Consider the following 22,355-nt stretch of genomic DNA (forward strand, 5'->3'; position numbering starts at 1 on the left):
AGGGGAGCTTTCTCCAAATAGATCATTTTAGGCTTCTTTCTGTAATGTAGTTTAGGTAGTATTTTGATTCATTTCCTAAAACAGGCACAGCTTTGTAACTATTTCTTTTAATGTAGTTTTTGTTTATAACTTACAAGGGTTGTTCTAATGCAGTATTCTAGCAGCAGTATTCTAACAGGATATTAGAGACACAAAGTGGATGAGGTAATGTCTTTTATTGGACACCTTGTATCTAGTCAACTGATTCTTACTATATCTGCTTGTGATTGTAATTGTGTATGTTAAGTGCTTAGATGTTACTGTAGTGATTAGTAGTAGTACCTTCAATGTTTGTAAAATGAAGACCTCTTCATCTCAGAATTCTTTAAATGTTAATGTCTTTTAGCATTCCTAAATTACTAATAATTGTTTATGGATCAACCTGTTCTGTTGAATCTTGACGTGTCTAGTACCAAATTGGTGGTAGTTGCTGTTCATCTCCTACAACAGATAACAATCCTTGAGTAATGGAAGGCTCGAAGTCAGTTAACTTGAATTAGAGAATTTCCTGCTAATTTAATGCATTTGTATTCAAGTTTCCCAAAATATATTTGCAGCAGCACATGAGTGAAAATTCACTTCCAGAATGGTTCTTAACTGTCATAAGGGGATAGAAAACTACTCTTGGGTGACTAGAAAAGAGTGGCAACTTTGGCTATGACAAAGACATGCCTTTTAAGACTTATTTTTTTTGTTCCACTTGCTTGAGTACTGGTGCAGTTCTAATGATAGTTATTAGGGAGGTGCTATTGTAAACATGTCAAGAGGCACTCCTACCATTGTTTTTATTGATCAAGTCTATAGAATAAGAGGCATAGCTGTGTTAGTCTGTCACTTTAAAAACAATGAGCAGTGTCATGGCACCTTGAGACTAACAAATAGAATGTGGTGTTAAAAACACTAATGGCCACCCAAGCCTAGTGGAGAGGCAATTACTTCTACTTGTGGAGTTGCCACAGTGTTGGTATAAGAGACGGAAAGTCTAATGTAAACAAGCTGTAATTCTGTTTTATAATGCAGCCTGCCATGTGCCAAGGAACATTCTATAGTATGTCCTTGATGGTGGCTTAGCTGTCTAAAAGTACAGATGAGATAAAAAACTTCCATAATATCCATGTTTGACATTTGTTTCAAAAGCAGAAAGATTTATTAAACACTTCCTGTTTTATGTTGTGAACTGGCTGTCATATTGGGGCATGTAGTAACTAGTACTTTTGAAGAAAACATTCCTTCTGTCACCTTTAAAGGACGTCTGAGCAAGGGAGATAGTTAAGAAGTATTGGTCATTGTGAGTAGAAATGGAAATCTTATCTAATAAGAGGTGCCACAGATAGTACAGACAGGGCATGGGCACCAATTGGATACATTTCCATGCAGGTAACAATGTGTCATGTGCCTAACCAACTTTCTAGAATCTTTCTGATGTCAATTATGTAAACTCTGCTTTTTCAGGGACAACACATTATCTTCAAAACCCATCCCATAAGAGGAAGCAAACTCCAAGAGAGCCCCCAGAGTCTCATGAACGGAACAACGAATCTCGATAACACCTGTATTCCAGAGCCAGGCCTACGGCTCAGGAAAGGACACATGCCCGACAATGCAGGACTGTCAAATCATGATAATGGCCACTCTGATGAGGGACTCCTCTTAGAGGAGCCAACTTTATCCGTGAACTTTCAAAAGGTAAGTTGGGTATCTTGAAACTCTGTAAATGACTCAAGATAAATGAGGCTTGACTCTTACGTGTTGCATAATTGTTCTGGAGTGTATGAATTTAGGGATAGATTTTATAAGGTATTTAGGCCCTTTGGTAAAATGGGACTGATATTATAAGTTTTTGGCACCTGGGTGCTTTTGAAAGTCCCAGTAGGTGCTTAAGAGTCCATAATCTTAGTTTTTAAAAGTCTCTACTCAGAGCATGAAGTAGAAATGTGTGTGAAATTTGTAGCATTCATGAGAAAGGATGGGAGTGGGGAAACAAAGGCAGAATGCTCTAAGAACAAGCATATAGGCAAACTTCTTGCCCATCAAATATGTGGAACTAAGTTATATGTTCTGTCCAAGTGAATTGGTCCATGTTTGGAGAATGTCTTCCTCATAAGCTAAAGATTCTGTAATGTCCAGGAAGATCTATAACTGCAGCTCCATTTTGTGCTTTAACAGCTGTGTAACTGTGTGAGGACTCACAGTACTTCATTATCCTTGGAAGATGGGGAACACTTTGAATAGTGTAGAAAAATCAGCCTGTTAGCAACACTGTGCCTTGCCAATAATCTTTGTAAACAAAAATGCTCTGGCTTACATTGGGTGTGTTCAGAAGCATAATTCAGTCTGCTGCTAGGTTACAGTTTGACTGTTGGTACAAAGTTAGCTGAAGAGGCTTTCTGAATTCATCTTAAAATATCCCTGCAACAAGAGTGGAAAACAGCAGTGCTCATTGTCCTTTGAAACAATTGCAAATAAGCGAAGTGTTCACTATACAGACATTTTTAGCAATTGTTTATCACCTTAGAAAGTATTTGGGGTATTTCATGAGAACTCTTAAGACTCTGGGTCTATAAGATAAATAACATTCTGCCTGCCATTGTGGAGATGGACTTAGATACATTTGTTTGTCTTGACACCGATAAAAGGTTGCGTGTGTGTAAGCTGACTTACTTTCACAGCGTCCTCTATGTCGGGTGTTAATGTTGCAGTGATCGCTAGTAGCATATAAATTGTTTTTTAGTGTTTAATTATTAGCGCTTGTTATTTCTCTCTGCTTTTCTTTCAAAAATCATGGTGCAGTCTCAGTAAACTTTAAAAAGTTGTGGGTTTAGTGTGATGATTTCATAGTTGTTGGTTTAAAAAAAAATCCCACACCCCAACAAATGAAATCCAGCTTTACCTCTTTAAAGTCATAGCAGGCCGGAGTTAGCCTTTGCCGCACCAAGGAGGCACTGACCATGCATAACAGCATCCTACAGGCACTGTAATCCTAATCACAGCCTGGGAGGAGAAGTTGGGGTTTCAGGGCTTTTTTTTTTTTTTTTTTTTTTAAGTGTTTCAATAAATTGTTACTAATTTTCAAGATAAAAGAAAACCTGTATATAAGTATCACGGGAAGAAAGAAGCATAGTAAAAATTGTTGGATAATATAATGGTGATGGATTAAGTCAGGAAACAGGGAGGGATCTGCTCTTCCCAACTTGCAGAGTCAGTTGTGTTGTGGGATTGTATATTGTTTGATACAACATTTATCCTAATTGTTCTATGTCTTTGCATGCAAAGACAACAGCCAGGCAGATCATCTGAGGACAGAGGTAATGAGTTGCACAAATAGTTGTTAAAGAAATAGGTGGTAGATGAGATCTTGACCGTTTGAGAGGATACCTGAACACAGATGTATTTGTGACCAGACAAAATCATGCAGTTTCACAAGTTCTGCTTGTAGCTACAGAATAAATTTCCCGTTTGGGTGTCCCCTACGTATTCACACTTTTGAGATGTGCTAAAGTGACTGAGAAGGTCACTCCTCTTTCTCATTGCTCTGTCTGTGGGACTTATATGTCATGAGCTAGAAAGGAGACTCTTCTACTACAAGTCTTGCCTGTTAAAACCACCAGGTCTGAGGTTTCTGAGGGTACGTCTACACTTGCACTCTTTTTCAAGAGAGGGAGGTAAATGAAGACATTTGAAATTGCAAATGAAGCTGGGATTTAACTATCTCGTGCTTCATTTGCATAATCGTGTTATGGCACTACAGGCAGTCCCCGAGTTACGCGGATCTGACTTATGTCGGATCCGCAGTTACGAACGGGGCTTTTCTCGCCCCGGAGGACGGGAGCGGTTGGACGCCCAGATGCGCCGTGGTCCGCCGCCCCCGTCCTCCGGGGCGAGAATAGCTGCTCCCCGTCTCCCTGGTCTGCAGGGAGACGGAGAGCAAAGCCTTGGAGTATGCCCGCAGCGGGACAGCCCAAGCGCGCCTGCGCTGTCCCGCTGCGGGCATGCGCCAAGGCTTTGCTCCCCGTCTCCCTGCAGACCAGGGAGACGGGGAGCAAAGCCGTGGAGCACGGCCGCAGCGGGACAGCCCAAGCGCGCCTGGACTGTCCCGCTGCCCGCATGCTCTGCGGCTTTGCTCCGTGTCTCCCAGGTCAGCAGACCAGGGAGACGGAGCAAAGCCGTGGAGGACTTGGGCGGTCCCGCCACCCCCGTCTCCCTGGTCTGCTGAGGGGGGGGGGGGTGCAGCTAGTGCCCTCCCCTCCAGCAGACCAGGCTTTTCTTGCCTACCCCTGGGGTACAGCAGCTGAGGGCTGCTGGGTTGGTCCCGCAGCGCCGCTCCGGACCAACCTGGCAGCATCCCAGCTGCTCTGGTTTCAGTTTCAGCAGCGGCTGAATCAGGACGCCTGGGGCAGAGCAGCTGAGGTGCTGCTGGGTTGCTCCAGTAGCGCCGAGGAGCCGCGCTACTGGAGCAACCCAGCAGCACCCCAGCTGCTCTGCCCCCGGCGTCCCCAAGTCAGCCGCTGCTGAAACTGACTAGCGGCTGACTACAGGAAGCCGGAGGCAGAGTTGCTCTGCCCCAGGCTTCCTGGAATCAGCCGCAGATCAGTTTCAGCAGCAGCTGACTTGGGGACGCCTGGGTTTCTTAAGTTTAATCTGTATGTAAGTCAGAACTGGCATCCAGATTCAGCCGCGGTTGAAACTGATCAGTTTCAGCAGCAGCTGACGCCAGTTCCGACTTACATACAGATTCAACTTAAGAACAAACCTACAGTCCCTATCTTGTACGTAATCCGGGGACTGCCTGTACTTCGAAATAGCGCTATTTTGAAATAACAGATGCTGTTAAGACACAGTTATTTCGAGAGAGCCCTGAGACTCCTGAAAAGACTGATAAGAGGCCCAAATCAGCTCTGGGACTTTTGTATTTCGGTGAACCTTCTGTTTCCAAATTATCAGCCTTGGTACTGAGCTCCAAATCCAAAAAGATGAAGCAATTGGGTAGCAAAATAAAGCAAGATTATCCCAACCTTTTTTCCACCTTCAGGCTCAAGTTTTAATCTTTCCTTTTTAAAAAATCAATTCTTTCCCTTTTCCTTACAACCTAAACCATTTTGTATTCTAAGTACTGAGCAGATTCTTGTAGCAATATGCTGACACTTCAACCTTTTTCAAAAGGTCAGACTAGTTGCATTGAGAAGTCTCAGCCCCAGTCCTTGAGACATGCTCTATCTGGACATTCTCCAGGATTCCCTCTACCCACTTACAGAATTGTCAGTGCATCATTTTCTCCATCACAGCCTACCAGATCTTTCAGAGCAAGGGGTCCCCATTTCACTGAGGCACTTCCATGCTTCACAGTACAGCTACGCAGGACAGCTCAGCCAAAAGAAAGAAAACATCACTCAACAGTACAAAGGACTGTGGTGGTTAGAATACATGCAAAGAAAATGGTTCTTTGTTCACTTTCTGTCAATGGAGGATTAAAATACAAAAGCAGAAAGTCAAGCACAGGTTTTTAGGGCTGTATAAAAAGCCCATTCATCAGGTTATAAAAAAAGTCAAATGTGTTTGATTGTATCGGTTCAACAAAGCCACAGCAAGAGGCATTTCTTTAGGAGCTATCTCTGCCAGAAGTACAGCAGGGAAACAAAGACAATCCAGATTATACAGAAAACTAAAAAAGAAAGGGGGGGGGGAGACTCAAAAGCCAGGCGATCTAGGAAGGAAGCACCTGCTAAAGAATGCTTTTTCTAAACTAGAAAGGGAGAAAGTAAGTTGCAAAGAAGGAAGAAAAGGAGAAGGCTTGTAGAAAAGCCTTGATTTGCTCAGTGCCCACTCTCTCTCTCTCTACAACTGAACTATCATTTTCACTGTCATTAACTGGCCACAAGATTTAGGTATCAGGTCACTACTCTACATACACAACAAGAAAACATACAAAATATGGAGAGTGCAACTGCATATTCCCACAATGCAACTGAAGACTACATGGGATTGAGTGAGATGGACATTCTCTGAAAAGGGAAGTATATCACGGAGTGTACATGTGTTCTGAACTGCTGTAATTAATGAAAAAGCAGTGTGATAGAGTGAGGACTAACTGAAGCTTCAGGTATAAAAAGTCAAATAAGGTTATAATAGTACTTAGCATGATTATCAATTCTTGTATTTACAGTAAAACTTTTGCTATCTGGCACTTAACTAGCCGGAAAACCTTAGATACCGCCAAATTTCCAAGCCGGGAACGGGGGAGGGAACTGGCGCTTTAAGCCGGGCGTGTGTGCAGCATGTACTTGGGGGAGGGGCGAATGGCCACCTGATGCCAGGCCGCATCCAGGCCCCGCCCCCCGCAGCTCTGCCCTCCAGGGCTCATGGCCACTCAGCCTCCCCCTCTCCCCCAGTGCCTCCTGGCCTTCTCCCCAGCAGATCAGCCCCCCCCCCCCACAACTCCCAGCAGCACGGCATCCCTGTAGCTTGTGGCTGCCCTGGCAGCCCCCCTTTTCCCCCCCACACACACCGTGCCTTCTGGCCCTCCCGGCAGGTTAGCCCCCTCGCGGCTCCCTCCTTCCCCCGGCAGGCTGCCCCAGCCATCTCCGCCCACTGGCTTCCACTCCCCCTCACCAGGCTGCATCTTGCCCCCTCTATGACTTGTGCCCCCCCCAGTAGGCCACATCCTGGCCCCCACACCGCTCCCCCCCAGTAGGCCCCACACTGCTTTTTCTCTCCCCCCCCCCCCCCCCCCAAAAGATATCCAGAATTTTCAGAAAACTGGCACGACCTAATTCCTGTGCATGCTGGATAACACAGGTTTTACTGTAGTATAAAAACTGAACACTTAAAATACAGTATGTAGTGGCATAAATATTATTGGCATGTTTGGTTACCATTCATTTTATTTTAAACCACAATGCACTAACATTAATGTCATATTTTCCATAGAATATGAAGTTCAGTACACTCATTTGTATTTTTTCTAGTCATCTATTTGTAAAGTGATATATTTTAGTGCTACCTGCAGAGGCTCAAAGAAATTTTAAAAAGTTTGAATACTGAAGATTAGAATTGCTAGGAAAATCTGAGGATTTTATTTGTCAGGGTTTGGTACTTCTAAAGAGGCTCAATATACTATATTTCAAAGGCAAGAAATGGATCCTTCGACAAGAATGAGTGTGTGATGATTTGGGAGAAATAATCCTTGCTCTCCAACAGTATTACTTAAGCATTTTTAGCTGTCAGTTACCTAGCTAAGACTGTTGAAAAATACAATTCTATCAGGACTCAGTACTGCTAGTTCTGGGTTTGACAGAATTTCCTCCTACGAGTGAGGTGGCAAATGTGCGTGCATGCATGCTCCTTGGGTTCAGGGAGGTTTTAGAGAAGCAGATCAGCTGTCAGCAAGTAGAATATGGATGAGAAGGTCAAAGGTGAACAAACAATACAGTTTAACACTCAACTGTAGCAATAAATGAAGATTACTTACCTGTAAGTGTACTAACTATTGTTACTGAACAGTGCAGCTGCCTTCTAGTACTGCCTATTAGAGCATTTATGTCCTCTCCAAGACCCTCTTCTCAGTGTTCACATATACTTTGGGGACAGGGCTATAAGAGGGAATGTGTCAGCAGTCAGGGCCATAACCAAGGTAGGGTGAGCAGGGCAGCTGTCCAGAGTGTAGAGCCGCAGAAATAGAAAAAGGATGGAATAACCAGGAGAGGGCAAATATGCTTCCTCTCCCCAGGTGCTAAAATGCCTAGGTCTGGCTCTGGCTGCAGTGGTTCCTTCCCTGTTAATACAAATCTAGGAATAGTTAAGACTCTTCCAAAAAGGCGAAGGAGGGCAAGGAATGTGACTACGCAAAGTCTGTCTTGAAGAACCTTGGTTACAAGTAAGCTAGGACAATCCTTTCTTTGGGTCATCTGCGTATTCACACTCCTGAGACAGTTTAATCAGCAGTATGAAGGAAAAAAGATGGATGTGGAAAAGAGTCCTCATTAAATAAGGCCTGAACTGATTTACCAAACTGGGTGTCCTCTCTAGCTGCAGTATATAAACACATAATGCTTAGTAGATACAGATATTGAACTACATGTGGCTGCTTTACAGGCTTCAATTAGGAGTCTATGCCATAAACACACTACAGAAAACAGCCACCCACTGCTCCAGCAAAGTGTGCTCTTGGCAGGGCAGGGGGAAGATCATGAGGCATATGAAGTAGTTTACATGAAGTGTTAAAATCCTTGGTCCTACCTAAACAGAAAGGTAACATGGCATCCAAACATTTGCATGCAGAAAATGTCAAACACTAAAAGATGTTGATGGTGAGTGATCGCTCCCTTTCTTTCCCCCCTGAGAATGAAAAGTCTGTTCTCCAAGCCTATTTCAGTTACAGACACTACTGTCTTTGGAACTAGGCCCAAGTGTTTTGCTACCAAATGCAAACTTGCGCCTTGCATTATCTTGGCAGAAGATTGGGATAGTATTTACTGGAGTCAGCGTGAAAAGGGGATCTGGTTTAAGCCTCCCAGTGCAAAACTTGGCAGCAAGGACATTAACAGCAAGCTGTTGGTGTCAGTATTCATAACTTAATTGTGCCTTTTGATTTTTTCATATTCATCATTTTACATGCAACTGTCTTGCTTTGTTCAAACAGATTAATTATTTTTATTTTTTCCATCTGTTTTCTCTGGTAGTTGGCATTTGGCTTTTTTTGTTACAAATCTGGTTTGCTGTATTTTCCATGTTGTCTTTTTATTGTAAACTTTTTGGCAAGGAACTATCTTGTTACATTTGTACAAAGCCTAGCCCAATGTGATTGTAGATGCTATTGCAGTATATGTAAATTGGCATATGTCTTCTTATAAAAAAGAAACAAAAGATCTCAGATGCATCCAGATCTTCTTGTCCTAGATTCTTACAATTTCTTGCATTCTCATTTCTCTATTTAAGTTTTACACACCAACACTTGTTGGTAAAGGTAACTATTTTAGAGAACAGGAAAAAGCTGTGGTTCTATCAAAGCATGCTTACTGGGACTCTCTCCTGCACATCTGAAATAACATAGCAACATTAGAACTACTGCCTCCATTGGCTATTCCTGGCAATAATACACAGTGCACACTTCATATGGAGATTTGTTACTTGTTGAGGCAAATAGTTAGCTAGCTTCAGTGTTGATAATATGAAGTAATATGACAGTTTTTGCTTTGTGAAGAATTTTGGAATGTACAGCCCCAAACACCTGTCCATTCCATGTCCCTTGTATGATATGGAGACCTAAACTGTGGGTAAGGAACTCATTTCTGGACTCCGGAGCCAGCACTGGTCTGCATCCTGAAGTTGTTAAACTCTTTGCTGAACAATAAAGAAAACAATTGTACATGCACAGCTTACATATAGATAAGCATATGGGTATGTTCTAAAAGAAGAGCCTAAGAAGAGCCTCAGTGATCTTATTTAGCTTTGAGTAGGCAGCACCTACCCGGAAGGTCAGCAACATACGGCAAAGTCATGGTTCTTTACCGCTGCTGTTTTTCACCTCCCACCCAAAAACTAGTCTGAAACTTAGCAGGAAAAGCTCTGAGAGAAGGCTGCTTGCATTGTAACTGGACGCCTTTGAGTTTGACCTAGCTATTTGTCTGGAAGCTGCTTTGCAGGAAAGCATTGGCCCCCTGCTGTATTCTGTGTTCTCTGTGCCTGTCAGCTGGTTTTTTAACAATCACATGCTGTGCTGTTGTGTGGCTAGGAGAGGGAGGAGGGGTTTTATTCAGCACTCACTGTGTAGAAAAGCATTTGTAAGAAAGGTTAGATCCATATGCCTTTGTTCTCGTGGAGACCACATCTGCCTCACTTGGACAAATGTGGGGGAAGGGACTTAAGGCATTTCAAGAACTGGGGATTCTACAAAGAAAGGCTACCTACCTGTATGTTCCCTTTTATAAGCTACATAAAACTTCCTGCTTTAAGTTATTTCTGAGTCCGAAATATGTAGGACAAAACAACTTCCCAATTTAGTAAGTGTGTTCTCTAGAAGTTCAGTGTTAGGCAGCTTGCCTTTGTCATACTGCTGCTTTTGGGTTTAATTTATCTATAAAAGCCATGAGGAAGGGTTTGTGAGAACCTTCTGTGGCAGATGCAGTTCTTCGCAGCCTTTGCGTTCTTCCATTTGGGAACCAGTCTTTTCCCTGAGCAGATGCATATGTGGCAGGATCTCTGTCCTTGTCAATATTGAATACTGGCACACAGATCAGTAGTTGGTCATGCACATAGAGCAAACAAACTTTATTTCATCCAGGGACAAAGGAGATAATTAATTGTAACTTAGATACATTAGCAAGATTGCAGAGGTTAAAATGAGTGTCCTTAAAATTGCTTTTTTCTAAACAAATACTTGAATTTTGGTGCCCGTTCCTTTTAATCAAGTGCATGCAGGGAGTCTTCCATGACCAGGTCTCTAAAACTATTTCAAAGTGTTTTTGTTAAATTGTGTTGCTGTTTTTAGAAGGTGACCTGCCGAGGAAAAGTGCTAAATTTCAGTGAGTTGGAGGCATTCAGTGCATATTGGTCAGTAGCCAGGTTGTAAAGAGGTTTGGCACAGTATTACTGAAGAACGGAGACCTTCTAGTCCTGGTGACAGCTATTTCTGCTGACTGTTGCTCTGAGTGTCACCCCAACACCCTGCTGAAACCTGATTTGGACTGACTCTTCGCTTGAAAACTAACTAACATTAAAGCAGAGTCTGAATTTGAAGTGCAATTTTACATGCAGTTCTAGATGGTCTCTGTGTAGACAAGTCTTAAGGCAAGGTTTTTTAGGAACACAGCACTTTTTACAAAGCTGCTTTTTACACCCCAAAGGGCATAAACTGAAGAAACTCAAAATATATAAAATAATCTTTAAAAAGGAAACCAATTAACATAATCTGCTGTAAAATAAATAAATAAATTGCGAGTTGGTAAGTGATCTCATCAGCTTCAAGACCGTAGATAGCACTTAAGTCCTAATATTTCAGCATCACCTTTGGGATAATGGTCCCTAGAACAGATGAAGGACCACGTAAATAGTAAAGGTCAGGAATCCAAATTGTAAAAAGACATGGAATCAAGAAACAATCATTACTATTCTAAAGAGTCCTCCCCCGAAGCACTCATCTTACAGAGAACAGTGCCCCACCTGTGCTAGGGTAGTCAGGCTCTCATGGAAGATAATTTTTTATAGATAGTTTACAAAGATAATGATAGCTGGGCCTTCTGGAGACTAACAGACCTCTAATGTAGAGTCCTTATGTACGTGCAAAAGCTCACTCTGAAGGAATTAGCTCAGCAGCTTGGAAGCAGGATAATGCCACACTTCTTGGTTACAGGTCAGAGAGATTGCAGGTCAGTAGTAGTTGATGCTAATTTTATGTGAAATTGATTTGTCTAATTTTTAATGAACACAATTGTCCTCTTGTCAGATTGAGTGGGTCTTCAGAGAAATTCTTCTCTCCACACTTAAAGCACATTAGTGGCTGGAGGATCCTGGTCTGGTACCTGATCACCAACTCTAATTTGTGTGTGTGTGTGTGTGTGTGTGTGTGTGTGTGTGTGTGTGTGTATAAATAAAAAATAAGTACACATACAACTAATTAAATAGATTCTGGGTAATAAAATAGGGTTCTTGTAGCTGTCAGTGCATTTAATCCTCATTTAGGATTAAAGGAACAACTAGATTCCCATTTAAACTGTTGGGGTTTCTAGTGCTGTTTAATGCAGGGGTAGTAATGGAGGGCCACAGGATTCTTTCTTCACAATCCTTTCATTTTTCATGAGGAGCATGTTTCATGGAAAGACAAAGATAAATTGGAGTAGGAGGGCAGAGGCTTCAGTAGTGCCCTCTGCAAAACTTGATCATTGGTAGATTAAACAGAAGTCAGTAGTAAACCTGTACTGATTCATATTGCCTTATTGGGAATATGGGAAACCTTGTTATGGGGAGACTTCCTTATAATTTCTGATATCACAATGCCAGCCATCCCCATCACCGGAGATCTCTCAGGGATAGGGTGTAATTGTGGGGGAGAGGGCTGGGCAATGGTGAGAAGGGGTGGGATTTGGGGAAGGAGGGCTTCCTGTTGTTGTTTCCCCGCTGGGACTCCTGGTCTGAATTGCATAGTTGCTCTGAGGGATGTCCCTTCTGGTCAAGGCAACAATGAGATCAATGTATTCATGTTCTAAGTCTGAAACTTTGTGTTAGCAAATAGGATACAGTTTGATCCTTCTCTATTGAATAGGCACCTGGAGTGTGAGAACATATTCCCTAAACTTTCAGTTCATTCCTCCTACTTTATAATGGTAGCATGTTGTTGTGATTATCCTGGAAAATCTCATTTGGCAGAGGTGCGTGTGCTCAACATTCCGCTATAACGTGACTAAAGGTCACTTACTTATCTTGTTTTATAATCTCAAAATTGATAGAAGTGTTTGGTGTTCTTTCATCTAAGGTAGAATTCTTCATTAGAGGGAGGCAAGTCCCTACAGCCAGGAATGGGATCAGAACTATGAGAATGGTACAGTATTTAAATAATCATGACTGACTCACATGTATACAGATGATAAAACAGCAGTTGGTGATTTAATTCCTTGCTTGAAGATGTATTAGTGGGGCAGGAGAGGGGAAATTAAAAGGGGAAGGTGATTAATAAATATTACAAGGGTGCTCTCAATGTTGGCCCTTGACTTTATGAAAAGTATGCTTTGTATATTCCTAGCATACATACTGTAATCAGTGTAATATCATGTCCGGTCCAATGACTGGTTGAAAAGAAGATGCTAAAAACTGTGAGATGAACATTAGGCAAGACAAGAACCAAAGTACTCAGAGATGAGCTGACCTGGATAGAAAGCCTTAATACTAATCACTATAGACTGCCTTCTATTCTTATACTGCCCTCAATACCGTAGTATCTGAGCATATCTAAAAAGAGGATGCTAGTGGAAATGCTCAGAAATAGAGCCATAAAGAGGAGTTCTGGAACAAAGAGCTCTGCTCTTCTTCCAATTCAGCTGAAGCCTTTTCATGAAGAGCAAGAACAACTTATGTTGACTCTCTTGTCTTGGAGGGAAACAAATTGAGTCACTCTTCTACCTTAGGCTAAAACCAAGACCTTTCTATCCTCCACAAAGCCTTTAAACAAATTCTTTGACTGATGAACAGGCCAAACTATATAGAGGGTGAGTTTGAGCAATTCTTTTATATACATATTAAGGGGCAAATAGGTTTAAAAAGCCAGTTGCTAAAGAACACTACGTAGCCAGCTGTGTGTGTGTTTGTGTGTGAGAATGAATAAAAATAAAAACTACACTAATACAAGTTTAAGATTAGCATTTGAATGAAAAAAGTCAGGAAATTTTAAGTTTAACACCTTGCATGCAGGTCTCTCTACCTGATTGCACTACACTGTGCAATGTTCAAGCTATTTAATGGAACAAAAAATATAAACTTACATAAAATATCATGTTGCCCCTCATTTATGTAAATTAAAGTATCATCCTTCCCTGTCAACCAAATCCAATGTTCATGTAATCTTTTTTGTATAAAAACTTTTAATGACAAAAATTAGGTGTAAAGTATAATTACATAGACTACTCCCATTGTAGCTGAAGACTGCACAAAGATGTGGTATGCCACAAGCGCGCGTGTGTGTGTGTGTGTGTGTGTGCGCTTTGACTTTGTCCCCTGTTTAAAGTACTAACCAAGGCCGCCATCTTTTGTATCGGGTGACATAGTGTTGTATTTGCTGAAGCCCTAGGCCAGTGGTCTCCAACTTTTTAAAGCATGAGATCACTTTTTTGAATTTAAGTGCAATCCAGGTTCTACCTCACACCCGAACACTCTTGCTGAGCCTGGGGCAGAGAGTTTAGGTGCAGGAAGAGATTCAGAGTACAGGCTCTGGAAGGGGGTTTGGGTGAAGGGGGGACTCAGGACTAGGCCAGGGGTTTGGGGTGTAGGAAGGTTTGGGACTGGGGTTCAGAATGCAGGCTCCAGCTGGGCACTGCTTACCACAGGTGGCTTCTGGGTTGTGGTGTAGGGGACTAAGGCAGGCTCACCCCTACCCTGGCGCTGCACCACTCCCAAAGCAGCCAGCGCTCTCCATCCCTACCCCCCTCTGCTCTGTGGAGATGAGGTACAGGGGGGAGGGAGGGGCAACCTGACATCAGCACCCCTTTCCTCTTCTTCCCATGCTCTGCACAGCAAGCAGGAGGGTTCCAGGGGTATAGGGCACCTCCAAAGCAGAGGGCAGGAGCAGCACGGCAGGGCTGAGAGGGGCAGATCAAGTGCCAGCACTTGATAGCCTCTGGCCAAACCTCTCAGGATCACCTGTCAAAGGTTCCAAGATCTACCAGTAGATCGGGATCTACTGGTTGGTGACCACTGCCCTAGGCAATGAGATCACAGGGGTAGGAATCAAACTCAGATTTCCTCCATGACGTTGCCTCATGTTGTCACAGGGAAAAGTTTGTGGAGCATTTTCCAAATTAGACACTAGTGTATACTTAGACCAGTAAGTCTATGTGCTTTCAAGCATTGTCAGTTTACTCCTTGTAAAATTTATCCAGCCCAAGATGCATTACTACATCTAATCACTTGAATCTGTGTTCTTAGCTTTAAAATGTTATGGATCTGTGAAATTTTGAAGGGTTTTTTGTTGCAAGGGATGTTTAGCATTGATTTTATTGAATTAAGACTATCCTCACTCTAGATCTGAGAGAAGGTTCTAAGAATTGCTGTGCATTTGAAATGAATTAAGAGATTGGAAAATGACACCCTGATCTTTCATGTTACAAAAGACCACAGCTTCTATTTCAGAACAAAATCTGATGAAGCACATCTAAACTTAATCCTTAAGAAAAAATAGAAATACTTTAAAACAGTATCTTGAGTGGAGCATAAAAGAGCATGTGAAATTAACATGATGGGGCGGGGGAAAACTCCCTCTAAAAATTCTGAAGTACTAAAAAGCTAACTTGATTTTTGGAGGCAGTTTTATAGGGTACTGGATTAGGTGTTAGTCTGAACTCTTTTCCAGACTCTGCCACCTACTTTGTCATGTCAGTGATCAGTCTCACCAGTTCTCCCCATCTAAGATTTGATATCTGTAGGGTGATCCAGTTGTGAGCTACCCTCATGTGGTGTGCTTAGAAGAAAAACCAATTTATTTGATCTGACATCTACAGATGTGGACTCCATCCCACACAAGTAGAACAGGAGCACACTCTCATAAGGGAATTTCTCTCTTCTCCCAAAGTCTTTGCTGTTCATTTCCCTAAAGTGCCTTTTCTCTTTTGTTTTTCCCTCATTTTACCTTTTCTCTCCACACCCTCCAAATCACGTTTTCTACTTCTCAGCTCCATCACCCTTTACTGCAAAGAGAGGTTAAATCCTGATACCAAGCACTGATACTGAGAGGGCCGGGAATTCTGTGTGCCAGGAACACCATTTTGGGGGGGCTAACGAGGCAGTAGCTTTCCCTCCTGAGTTTGAACCCCTGGATTTCATGCTAGAGGTCTGCTTAAAGCTGCATGCCCTGACTCCAGAGTTAGTTCTTAAACACTCCCTGTCTCCAAAGGCAAGCTTGCAAGCAGCCCAAACTGTTGCATTTATTATAAAAAAGAGGGAGGGGCAGGGTGATGAAGAATAACAAAAGGCTGGTTATTCAGGTAACTGAAGGATTTTTAGATTATCATGAAAACATTGCCAGTTAATCCACTTAAAAGATAGAGGGGGAAAGTTTAAAAATGACTGTTTTTTGTATCACCTGCATTTGGATCAGTGCTGTTACACTTGTCATAAATTTTCTTGAAAAAGGAGTCAACAGTGACTAATACAAAACTGACTACAAAGAGTTACAAAGGGATCGCACAAAACTGGGTTATTGGGCAACACAAAGGCAAATGGAATTCAGTGTTAAGTGCGAAGAGATGCACATGAGAAAATATAATCCTAACTATAGATACAAAAATGATGGGGTCCAAAATAGCTGTTACCACTCAAGAAAGATCTTTGAATGTTTGTGGGATAACTTCCTGAAAACATCTGCTTAATGTGCAGTGGCAGTCTAAAAACTAAGCTAACAATAGCGACGAAGAGTCCTGTGGCACCTTATAGACTAACTGAAGTGTAGGAGCATAAGCTTTCGTGGGCAAAGACCCACTTCGTCAGATGCATCTGACGAAGTGGGTCTTTGCCCACGAAAGCTTATGCTCCTACACTTCAGTTAGTCTATAAGGTGCCACAGGACTCTTCGTCGCTTTTGCAGATTCAGACTAACACGGCTACCCCTCTGATACTTAAGCTAACAATGTTGGGAATCACTAGGAAAGGAATAGACAAGGCAAAATACCATATTGCCTCTATATAAAATCATTGTATGCTTACATCTCAAATATTAAATGCAGATCTGGTCACCCTCTCCCCCTCTCCCCCTCTCGATCTATATCTATATATCTATATCTATATCTATATCTATATCTATATGATTTGTAAAAGGTACAGAAAGGGCAACAAATTATTAGGGATAAGGAACAGCTTCCATATGAGGAGTGATTAACAAGACTGGGATTTTTCAGCTTGGAAAAGAAATGATTAAAGGGTGGGAGATATGTTGGCAATCTAGAAAATCATGAACGGCGTGGAAAAATAGAATAAGGAAATGTTATTCATTCCTTCACTAAATTTAATTGGGTAATCTTGTGTTATGTTATAGGCAGTATATTTAAAACAAACAAAATGAATTATTTTTTCAAGTCAGCTTGTAGAACTCTTTGCCAGGAGATGGTGGACAGGCCCAAATTATAACACGGTTCTAATAGGAACAAAATAATCTCAAGGACGGTAGGTCCATCAGTGGTGGTTAGCCAGAATGGGCAGGGATGGTACCCCTAGCTTCTGTTTTCCAGAAGCTGGGAATAGATGATGGAATGGATCATGACGATTGCCTGTTCTGTTTATAACTTCTCAAGCACCTGGCATTGGCCACTGTTGGAAGACAAGATACAGGACTAGAAGGACCTTTGATCTGACCCAGTATGGCCATTCTGATGTTCTTACATAAACCTGAAATGTATGTGCCCCCTTGCTGTAACCCACTAGACTCCACTTCCCTTCCAGAGCTGAGAGAGCTCCCAGGAGTCCTGGCAGGGTCTCTCTTCCCAGAGTTAGTAACAAAGTAAGAATATACATTAAAATTTTAAGGCTTACTAGTGTCCCTTAAGTGCCTTGCCACAAGATGTCAGAATATCTTCGACTCAGTCAGCTCTAACACTGTTTATTTACTTTTATATAGGATTTAGATACAGTGCTCCAGTCAGCTAACTGCTAAGTTGTCTCCCAAAAAAGCAGAGTTTTCCAGTGCCTTGGTAGCCCCTGGATAGAGAGAGTGCATGTGAGGGAGGGCGGATGAGGTTGATTCCCCCCCCCCTCCCAATTTGATGCTTGGTTTGTACTGAGCATGCTCAGTAACGCTGCTGTCCTCAGTCTGCCTCCCATGCTCTCACTCTCCCTCTCCTCCCCCCCCCCCCCCAAATCACGGCATGCACAGGTTGCACCGCTCACCAAAATCTGACATGGTGCCCCTGCTCTGTGCTCCCACTCATGCTTTTGAGCAGCTTTTCTGCTTTGATCAAACAGTGAAGATGGTGGAATCACCACTTTTTTACCTAATTTGTACAGCAGCCTCTAGTTGTGAGAGGTCTTAAAGAAATGGCAAGTAGAACTTAGAATATGTTTTCAGGGAGGACTACAAGGTTTTGCAATGGGGAACATTGGCAACTATGCAAGAATAGTACACTCTTGTTTTCATAGGTGTGTATGTGGGTCTCCTTTAGTTAGAATATTAAGCTACGTCAGAAATCTCACTAGAAGGAAGTCTACTCTTATTTAGAAATTTACCAGTATGACGTGGAAAAGGCTGTGGCATAAAATATGCTTTTGATACTGTAATCAATAAAAATGTGTGCTTCCTTCATGGGCACTAGAACATGATTTAATGTGTGCTGCAGTGGCTGTTTTCCTGTCTAGGAATGAACCACCACTCTTAAATTTCTGGGGAAGGTCATAACTCTCTCAGTAGAGTGTCTAGTTGCCATGTGGTTAAACAGCAGTATCAATATCTGGAATGGGCAATGCATTATACTAGAAATCCATTTATCCACACTTCACCCCCTTACATAATGCCTGTTGTACAACAGGTGTGTGGCATGAGATGCATCTATTTATAGTCCTTTCCTTCACCATTTTAACATAATTCTGTGATGAAAGGGGTGCATGTGTTAAAATTCTGAAGCTTATGTTTTTAAAATAGAGAACCAACTCTGACACTTTTTTGTAAAAGCTCCTTTTGGGTTTGATATGAGTTGCTGCTATGTTCTTCCGTTTAAAATTGGAGACCGCCATATGTCAGGGTGGCATTATGAACTGTACTACCCAGCTACTAGTCTTCAGGGAATAATGGGAATTGTTGTCAGTCAGAAGCTGTGACGTCCTTGAATTTCACACCATGTCCTTGTTCTTTCTCTCTTCCCTTCCAAAAGATATCTATCTAAAGTTTTATATTCAATAAAGACCATTTTAAAACTCTTCCTTCCTCTGTTTCTGTTCTGCTTCCAACTCCACACAGCTGTGGGAAAGCTTAATCAAGGCTAAGTATCTAAATCAAGCAATTTTCCTAGTGGAATCAGTTGGACAGTAGTATTCAGGCAGGACTCTTGTAAAGCACACGTCCGCTTTTCTTATTATCTAAAGTTCTACCACCTATTAGGGATGTTCGATATCGGGTAATAAAACAGTCGAGTAACCTCATAAAATATTATGGTTACTTGACTATTCTATAGTCCCTGGGTGTGGGGACAGCAGCCAGTGTGATCTGGCTCTACTCCTGGGGAGTTCCCTGCCACCATGCGCTGCTGCCTCTAGCAGTTGGAGCTAGTTTGCAAGGGGAGTCAGTTTAAAAACCAGCTTCCGCTGCAGACCAGCTGCCTGCTGCCCCACACTGCTGCCTCTGATACGGAGGTAACAGAGTGGGGTGGTAGCAACCCCCGTCCACGGTAGTCCAAGCTTCTTGTGGATGGAGGCCACTGCAGGGGGAGCGGGTGTGGGAGGCTGCCATGAAGCATCTTATGTCTTCAGTGGCCCAGGCTGGATGCAGACAGAGGCTGCTCCGTCCATGGACAGAGGCAAGTGCTGCTGCAGCAAAGCAGCCTCTGTCCGTGGGGAGCCTGGGCCCACCGCAGGCAGAGGCTACTGCAAGGCTGCCTCCTCACCGTTGCTGCCTCGGGCGGAGGCAGCGGGGGGAAGGGAGGTGGCACCCTGGAGATGGTGTTGGGGGAAGGCGGTGACTGGCTTTTAAGCTGACTTCCCCAGCACTTATTCCTCTTCCCTCCCCTGCCTTCTGATAGAGGCAGCAAGAGTGGGGAAATGTGAGTAGTCAAGAAGATTAATTGATAAGCCAGTGGTGGGGAACTGAAGGCCCAGGAGCTGGATGCAGCCCCCAGTTGGCTGGGTCTGGCCTCTGAGGCTTGGGGCTCCCCCTCCCCCAGCATTGAAGAGCCTGTGTTGGTGCACCATTTGTGCCCCCCACCCATCCCTCTGTGAGGCTGGAGCACACAATCTACTAGCTTGGTCCCCCCAAGACTCTGGGGTGTGAGGGTAATGTGGAGAGTCTTTCTCCTTTTCTCCTTCTTTGCTTCTCATTTGTGTGCAGCCACCTGACTTATTATTTTTCTGTTGGTCATGGCCCTGGCCCAAAAAAGGTTCCCCACCTGTGCGATAAACCTTGGTTAATCGGTTAATCATATGCGACTACTTTACATCCTACTACCTATAGAATTGAATGCTTTTAAAAATGCATCTTGTATCTGTCAGGATTGCATTTCAAGGTGTGCCCATCTCTGGGAAGGTCTGCTCTGTAATCAAGAGGTACAATTTTTCAGCACATGTGGAAATACTTAAGTTAGCTTTGATATCTGCATCCAACCCATGATCTACAAAGATGGTCTGTTTATATCCCCAGATTTGCAGGATGCTATTGCTTTTACTGCTGTCTTGGGCAGTGAAGTCAGGGCAACGTGGATGGTGGCTGCTTGTGTATGTCCCCGTGGCCCCTGGTGGACAGGACTAGACTGAAACCCTGGGTATGCTGCAGTTGCATCTTCTGACTCCAGTGTGGATGTACTCTGTGTTTCACACTCCTCTTGTCCCCAGTAGAGATCATAGACAAAGGATTTCATCAACAGCATGTTCATTTGTTCAGCTGTTCTTTATGTAATAATAATAACCATCAGCATCATCACATTCTAAGGTTAAGCAAAGGATCTTTGCTGGTGTATGTGTCATTATCCTTTTGACCTTCCTAGAGTCCATGGTGCTTTGTTTTCCATTTGTCATGAATGATAGCTGTTGAATTATACATCCTATGGAAGCTAGGTTAATATGCTTCAGCGACATTTCTGCTGGCAGTCCCTCATTCATTCTGATGGGACGTAGAAGAGCATGGAAGAGGGAGTTAGTGTTGCTACATTTTAAATACATTTCAAAATTAACCTTAGTAAGAACCAAAATATCTCATCCTCTTCTTAACCAGATACTTTATTTTTGGTTTAACTTCAACTGTAGCTTACATTAAATATTAATGCCTTAATGTTTTCTTGAACATAACTTTATAGCTTGATAGCAGGAAGGAGAGGGAAAAATCACTGTTGCTTGTCACCAATTTGGTTTGTGTACCTCAAACATAATGGTGCCAAGTCCCAAGGTATTTGCTGTCACCGTTCCTGCTGGCACTGTTTTATTTATTTATAAACACATCTCCAAAAGGCAAGCAGAAATTGAACTGCGGTTTATAATTAACCATGTTTCTCTAATACCTGTAAAATCCACCCAAATAATGCCTTTCCTTTCATCCTAGGAATAAAATAACACTGATTTTGGGCTTTGCAGTGCATCCTGAGGTTCAGTAAATTTAGACTTTGAATAGATTCATGAGGTAGGGGAATGGATTCCATAATTAAGAATCTCCAGGCAAGATCTTGTGCCTATCCCCCTCTTGTTTTAAAAACCGTTCATTTGAACACCATGTCTGATTTTTCCTTTAGTCAGAGAGGGGGTATTCGTATCTATTATAACTAAGGTCTATTTGTTTAGCTCATGTCAGAGGTGTTGGAATTAGGGATGTTAAATATTTATTGAATAGTCGCTTAATCTCATGAATTCTTAACAGTTACTTGACTATTCTATAGTTCCTGGGGGTGGAGCCAGCAGCCAGTGTGCTCTAGCTCCACTCCCAAGGAGCCCCCTGCCACTTTGCACTGCTGCCTCTGGAGCTGGTCTGCGAGGGGAACCAGTTTAAAAAACCAGCTTCTCTTGAGGACTGGCTGCCTGTTGCCCCACATTGCTGCCTCTGTATCAGGCAGCAGTCCCTGTGCAGGGGCTTCCAGACCTAGTGTCAGCTGTCACTGAGCCAGGCTGCTGGCCAGCCTGCTAAAAACTTTCTGGCATGGGGGGAGGAGTGGAATTACATGTCGTCTATAGTATTAACCTATAAGCTTTTGCTTATAGGTTAATCGACTACACTATTACATCCCTAATTGGAATTCCAGTCCTACCTTTCTATAAGGTCTCAATTAGGAAAGTATACATTGTAAGGGCCAAACTGTGAAGGTCTTGTAACATGCAGAGTGCAAAACAGATCCAAATATTAAAGGACTTTTAAAAATAAATCAAAAACAAAAATCCTGATAGAGGCCTTGTTAGTAGAGGGAGATGGTAAAATTGTCGATGTAGAAAAGTAGAGATGTCTTCTATGTTTGGAATGAAGCTTGGTGATATTCTATTCCAACAGTAATAAGTTGCTTTTTAACATTTCCTTTCATTAAAATACGAACACTTTAAAATCTGGCCTGGATAACTTGCATCTAGGAGTTCAAAGGATTGACTGAGGAGTTTTGCCTCATTTATATTAGATTTTAATAAATTTGGGCAAGTTCCAGAGAGACAAGACTCACTGCTTTGCCAGTATTTAAAAATTTAAACTAGGCCACCTAGCTAACTGTAGGTCAGAAAGCCTGGCTTTGATCCCAAGGAAAATAAAGCAGGGGCTGCTAAGAGACCATAGGTGAAGGATAAAAATATAATTATGACAATGTGGTTGCATGGAAAACAGGTCTTATCAAATGAGCAGTTTCCTGTTTTGGTATCAGTACATTAAAAAGGATATTGGGGGAGGGGAAAGGAAAAAGATGGAGTGTTGAGGTGAGGGGGAGTCCAGAATTTTCCATATCTTGATAACTGGCTCATTAAGG

The 22,355-nt window shown here is 42.6% G+C and overlaps 1 protein-coding gene across 6 annotated transcripts in view; it reads left to right on the plus strand.

Moving 5' to 3' along the window:
* The window catches only part of ADIPOR2 (adiponectin receptor 2), an 85,239-nt gene that overhangs the window by 48,307 nt on the left and 14,577 nt on the right, over window positions 1-22,355 (plus strand). For all 6 annotated transcript variants that reach the window (XM_075941199.2, XM_025190906.3, XM_006135457.5 and 3 more), the window contains one exon: window positions 1,492-1,725. In XM_075941199.2, coding sequence (XP_075797314.1) covers window positions 1,492-1,725 — 234 coding nt within the window. The remainder of the gene's footprint in view (window positions 1-1,491; window positions 1,726-22,355) is intronic.

Source organism: Pelodiscus sinensis, chromosome 1 (genome assembly GCF_052426305.1).
Source record: "Pelodiscus sinensis isolate ZL-2025 chromosome 1, ASM5242630v1, whole genome shotgun sequence".
Lineage (NCBI taxonomy): Eukaryota > Metazoa > Chordata > Testudines > Trionychidae > Pelodiscus > Pelodiscus sinensis.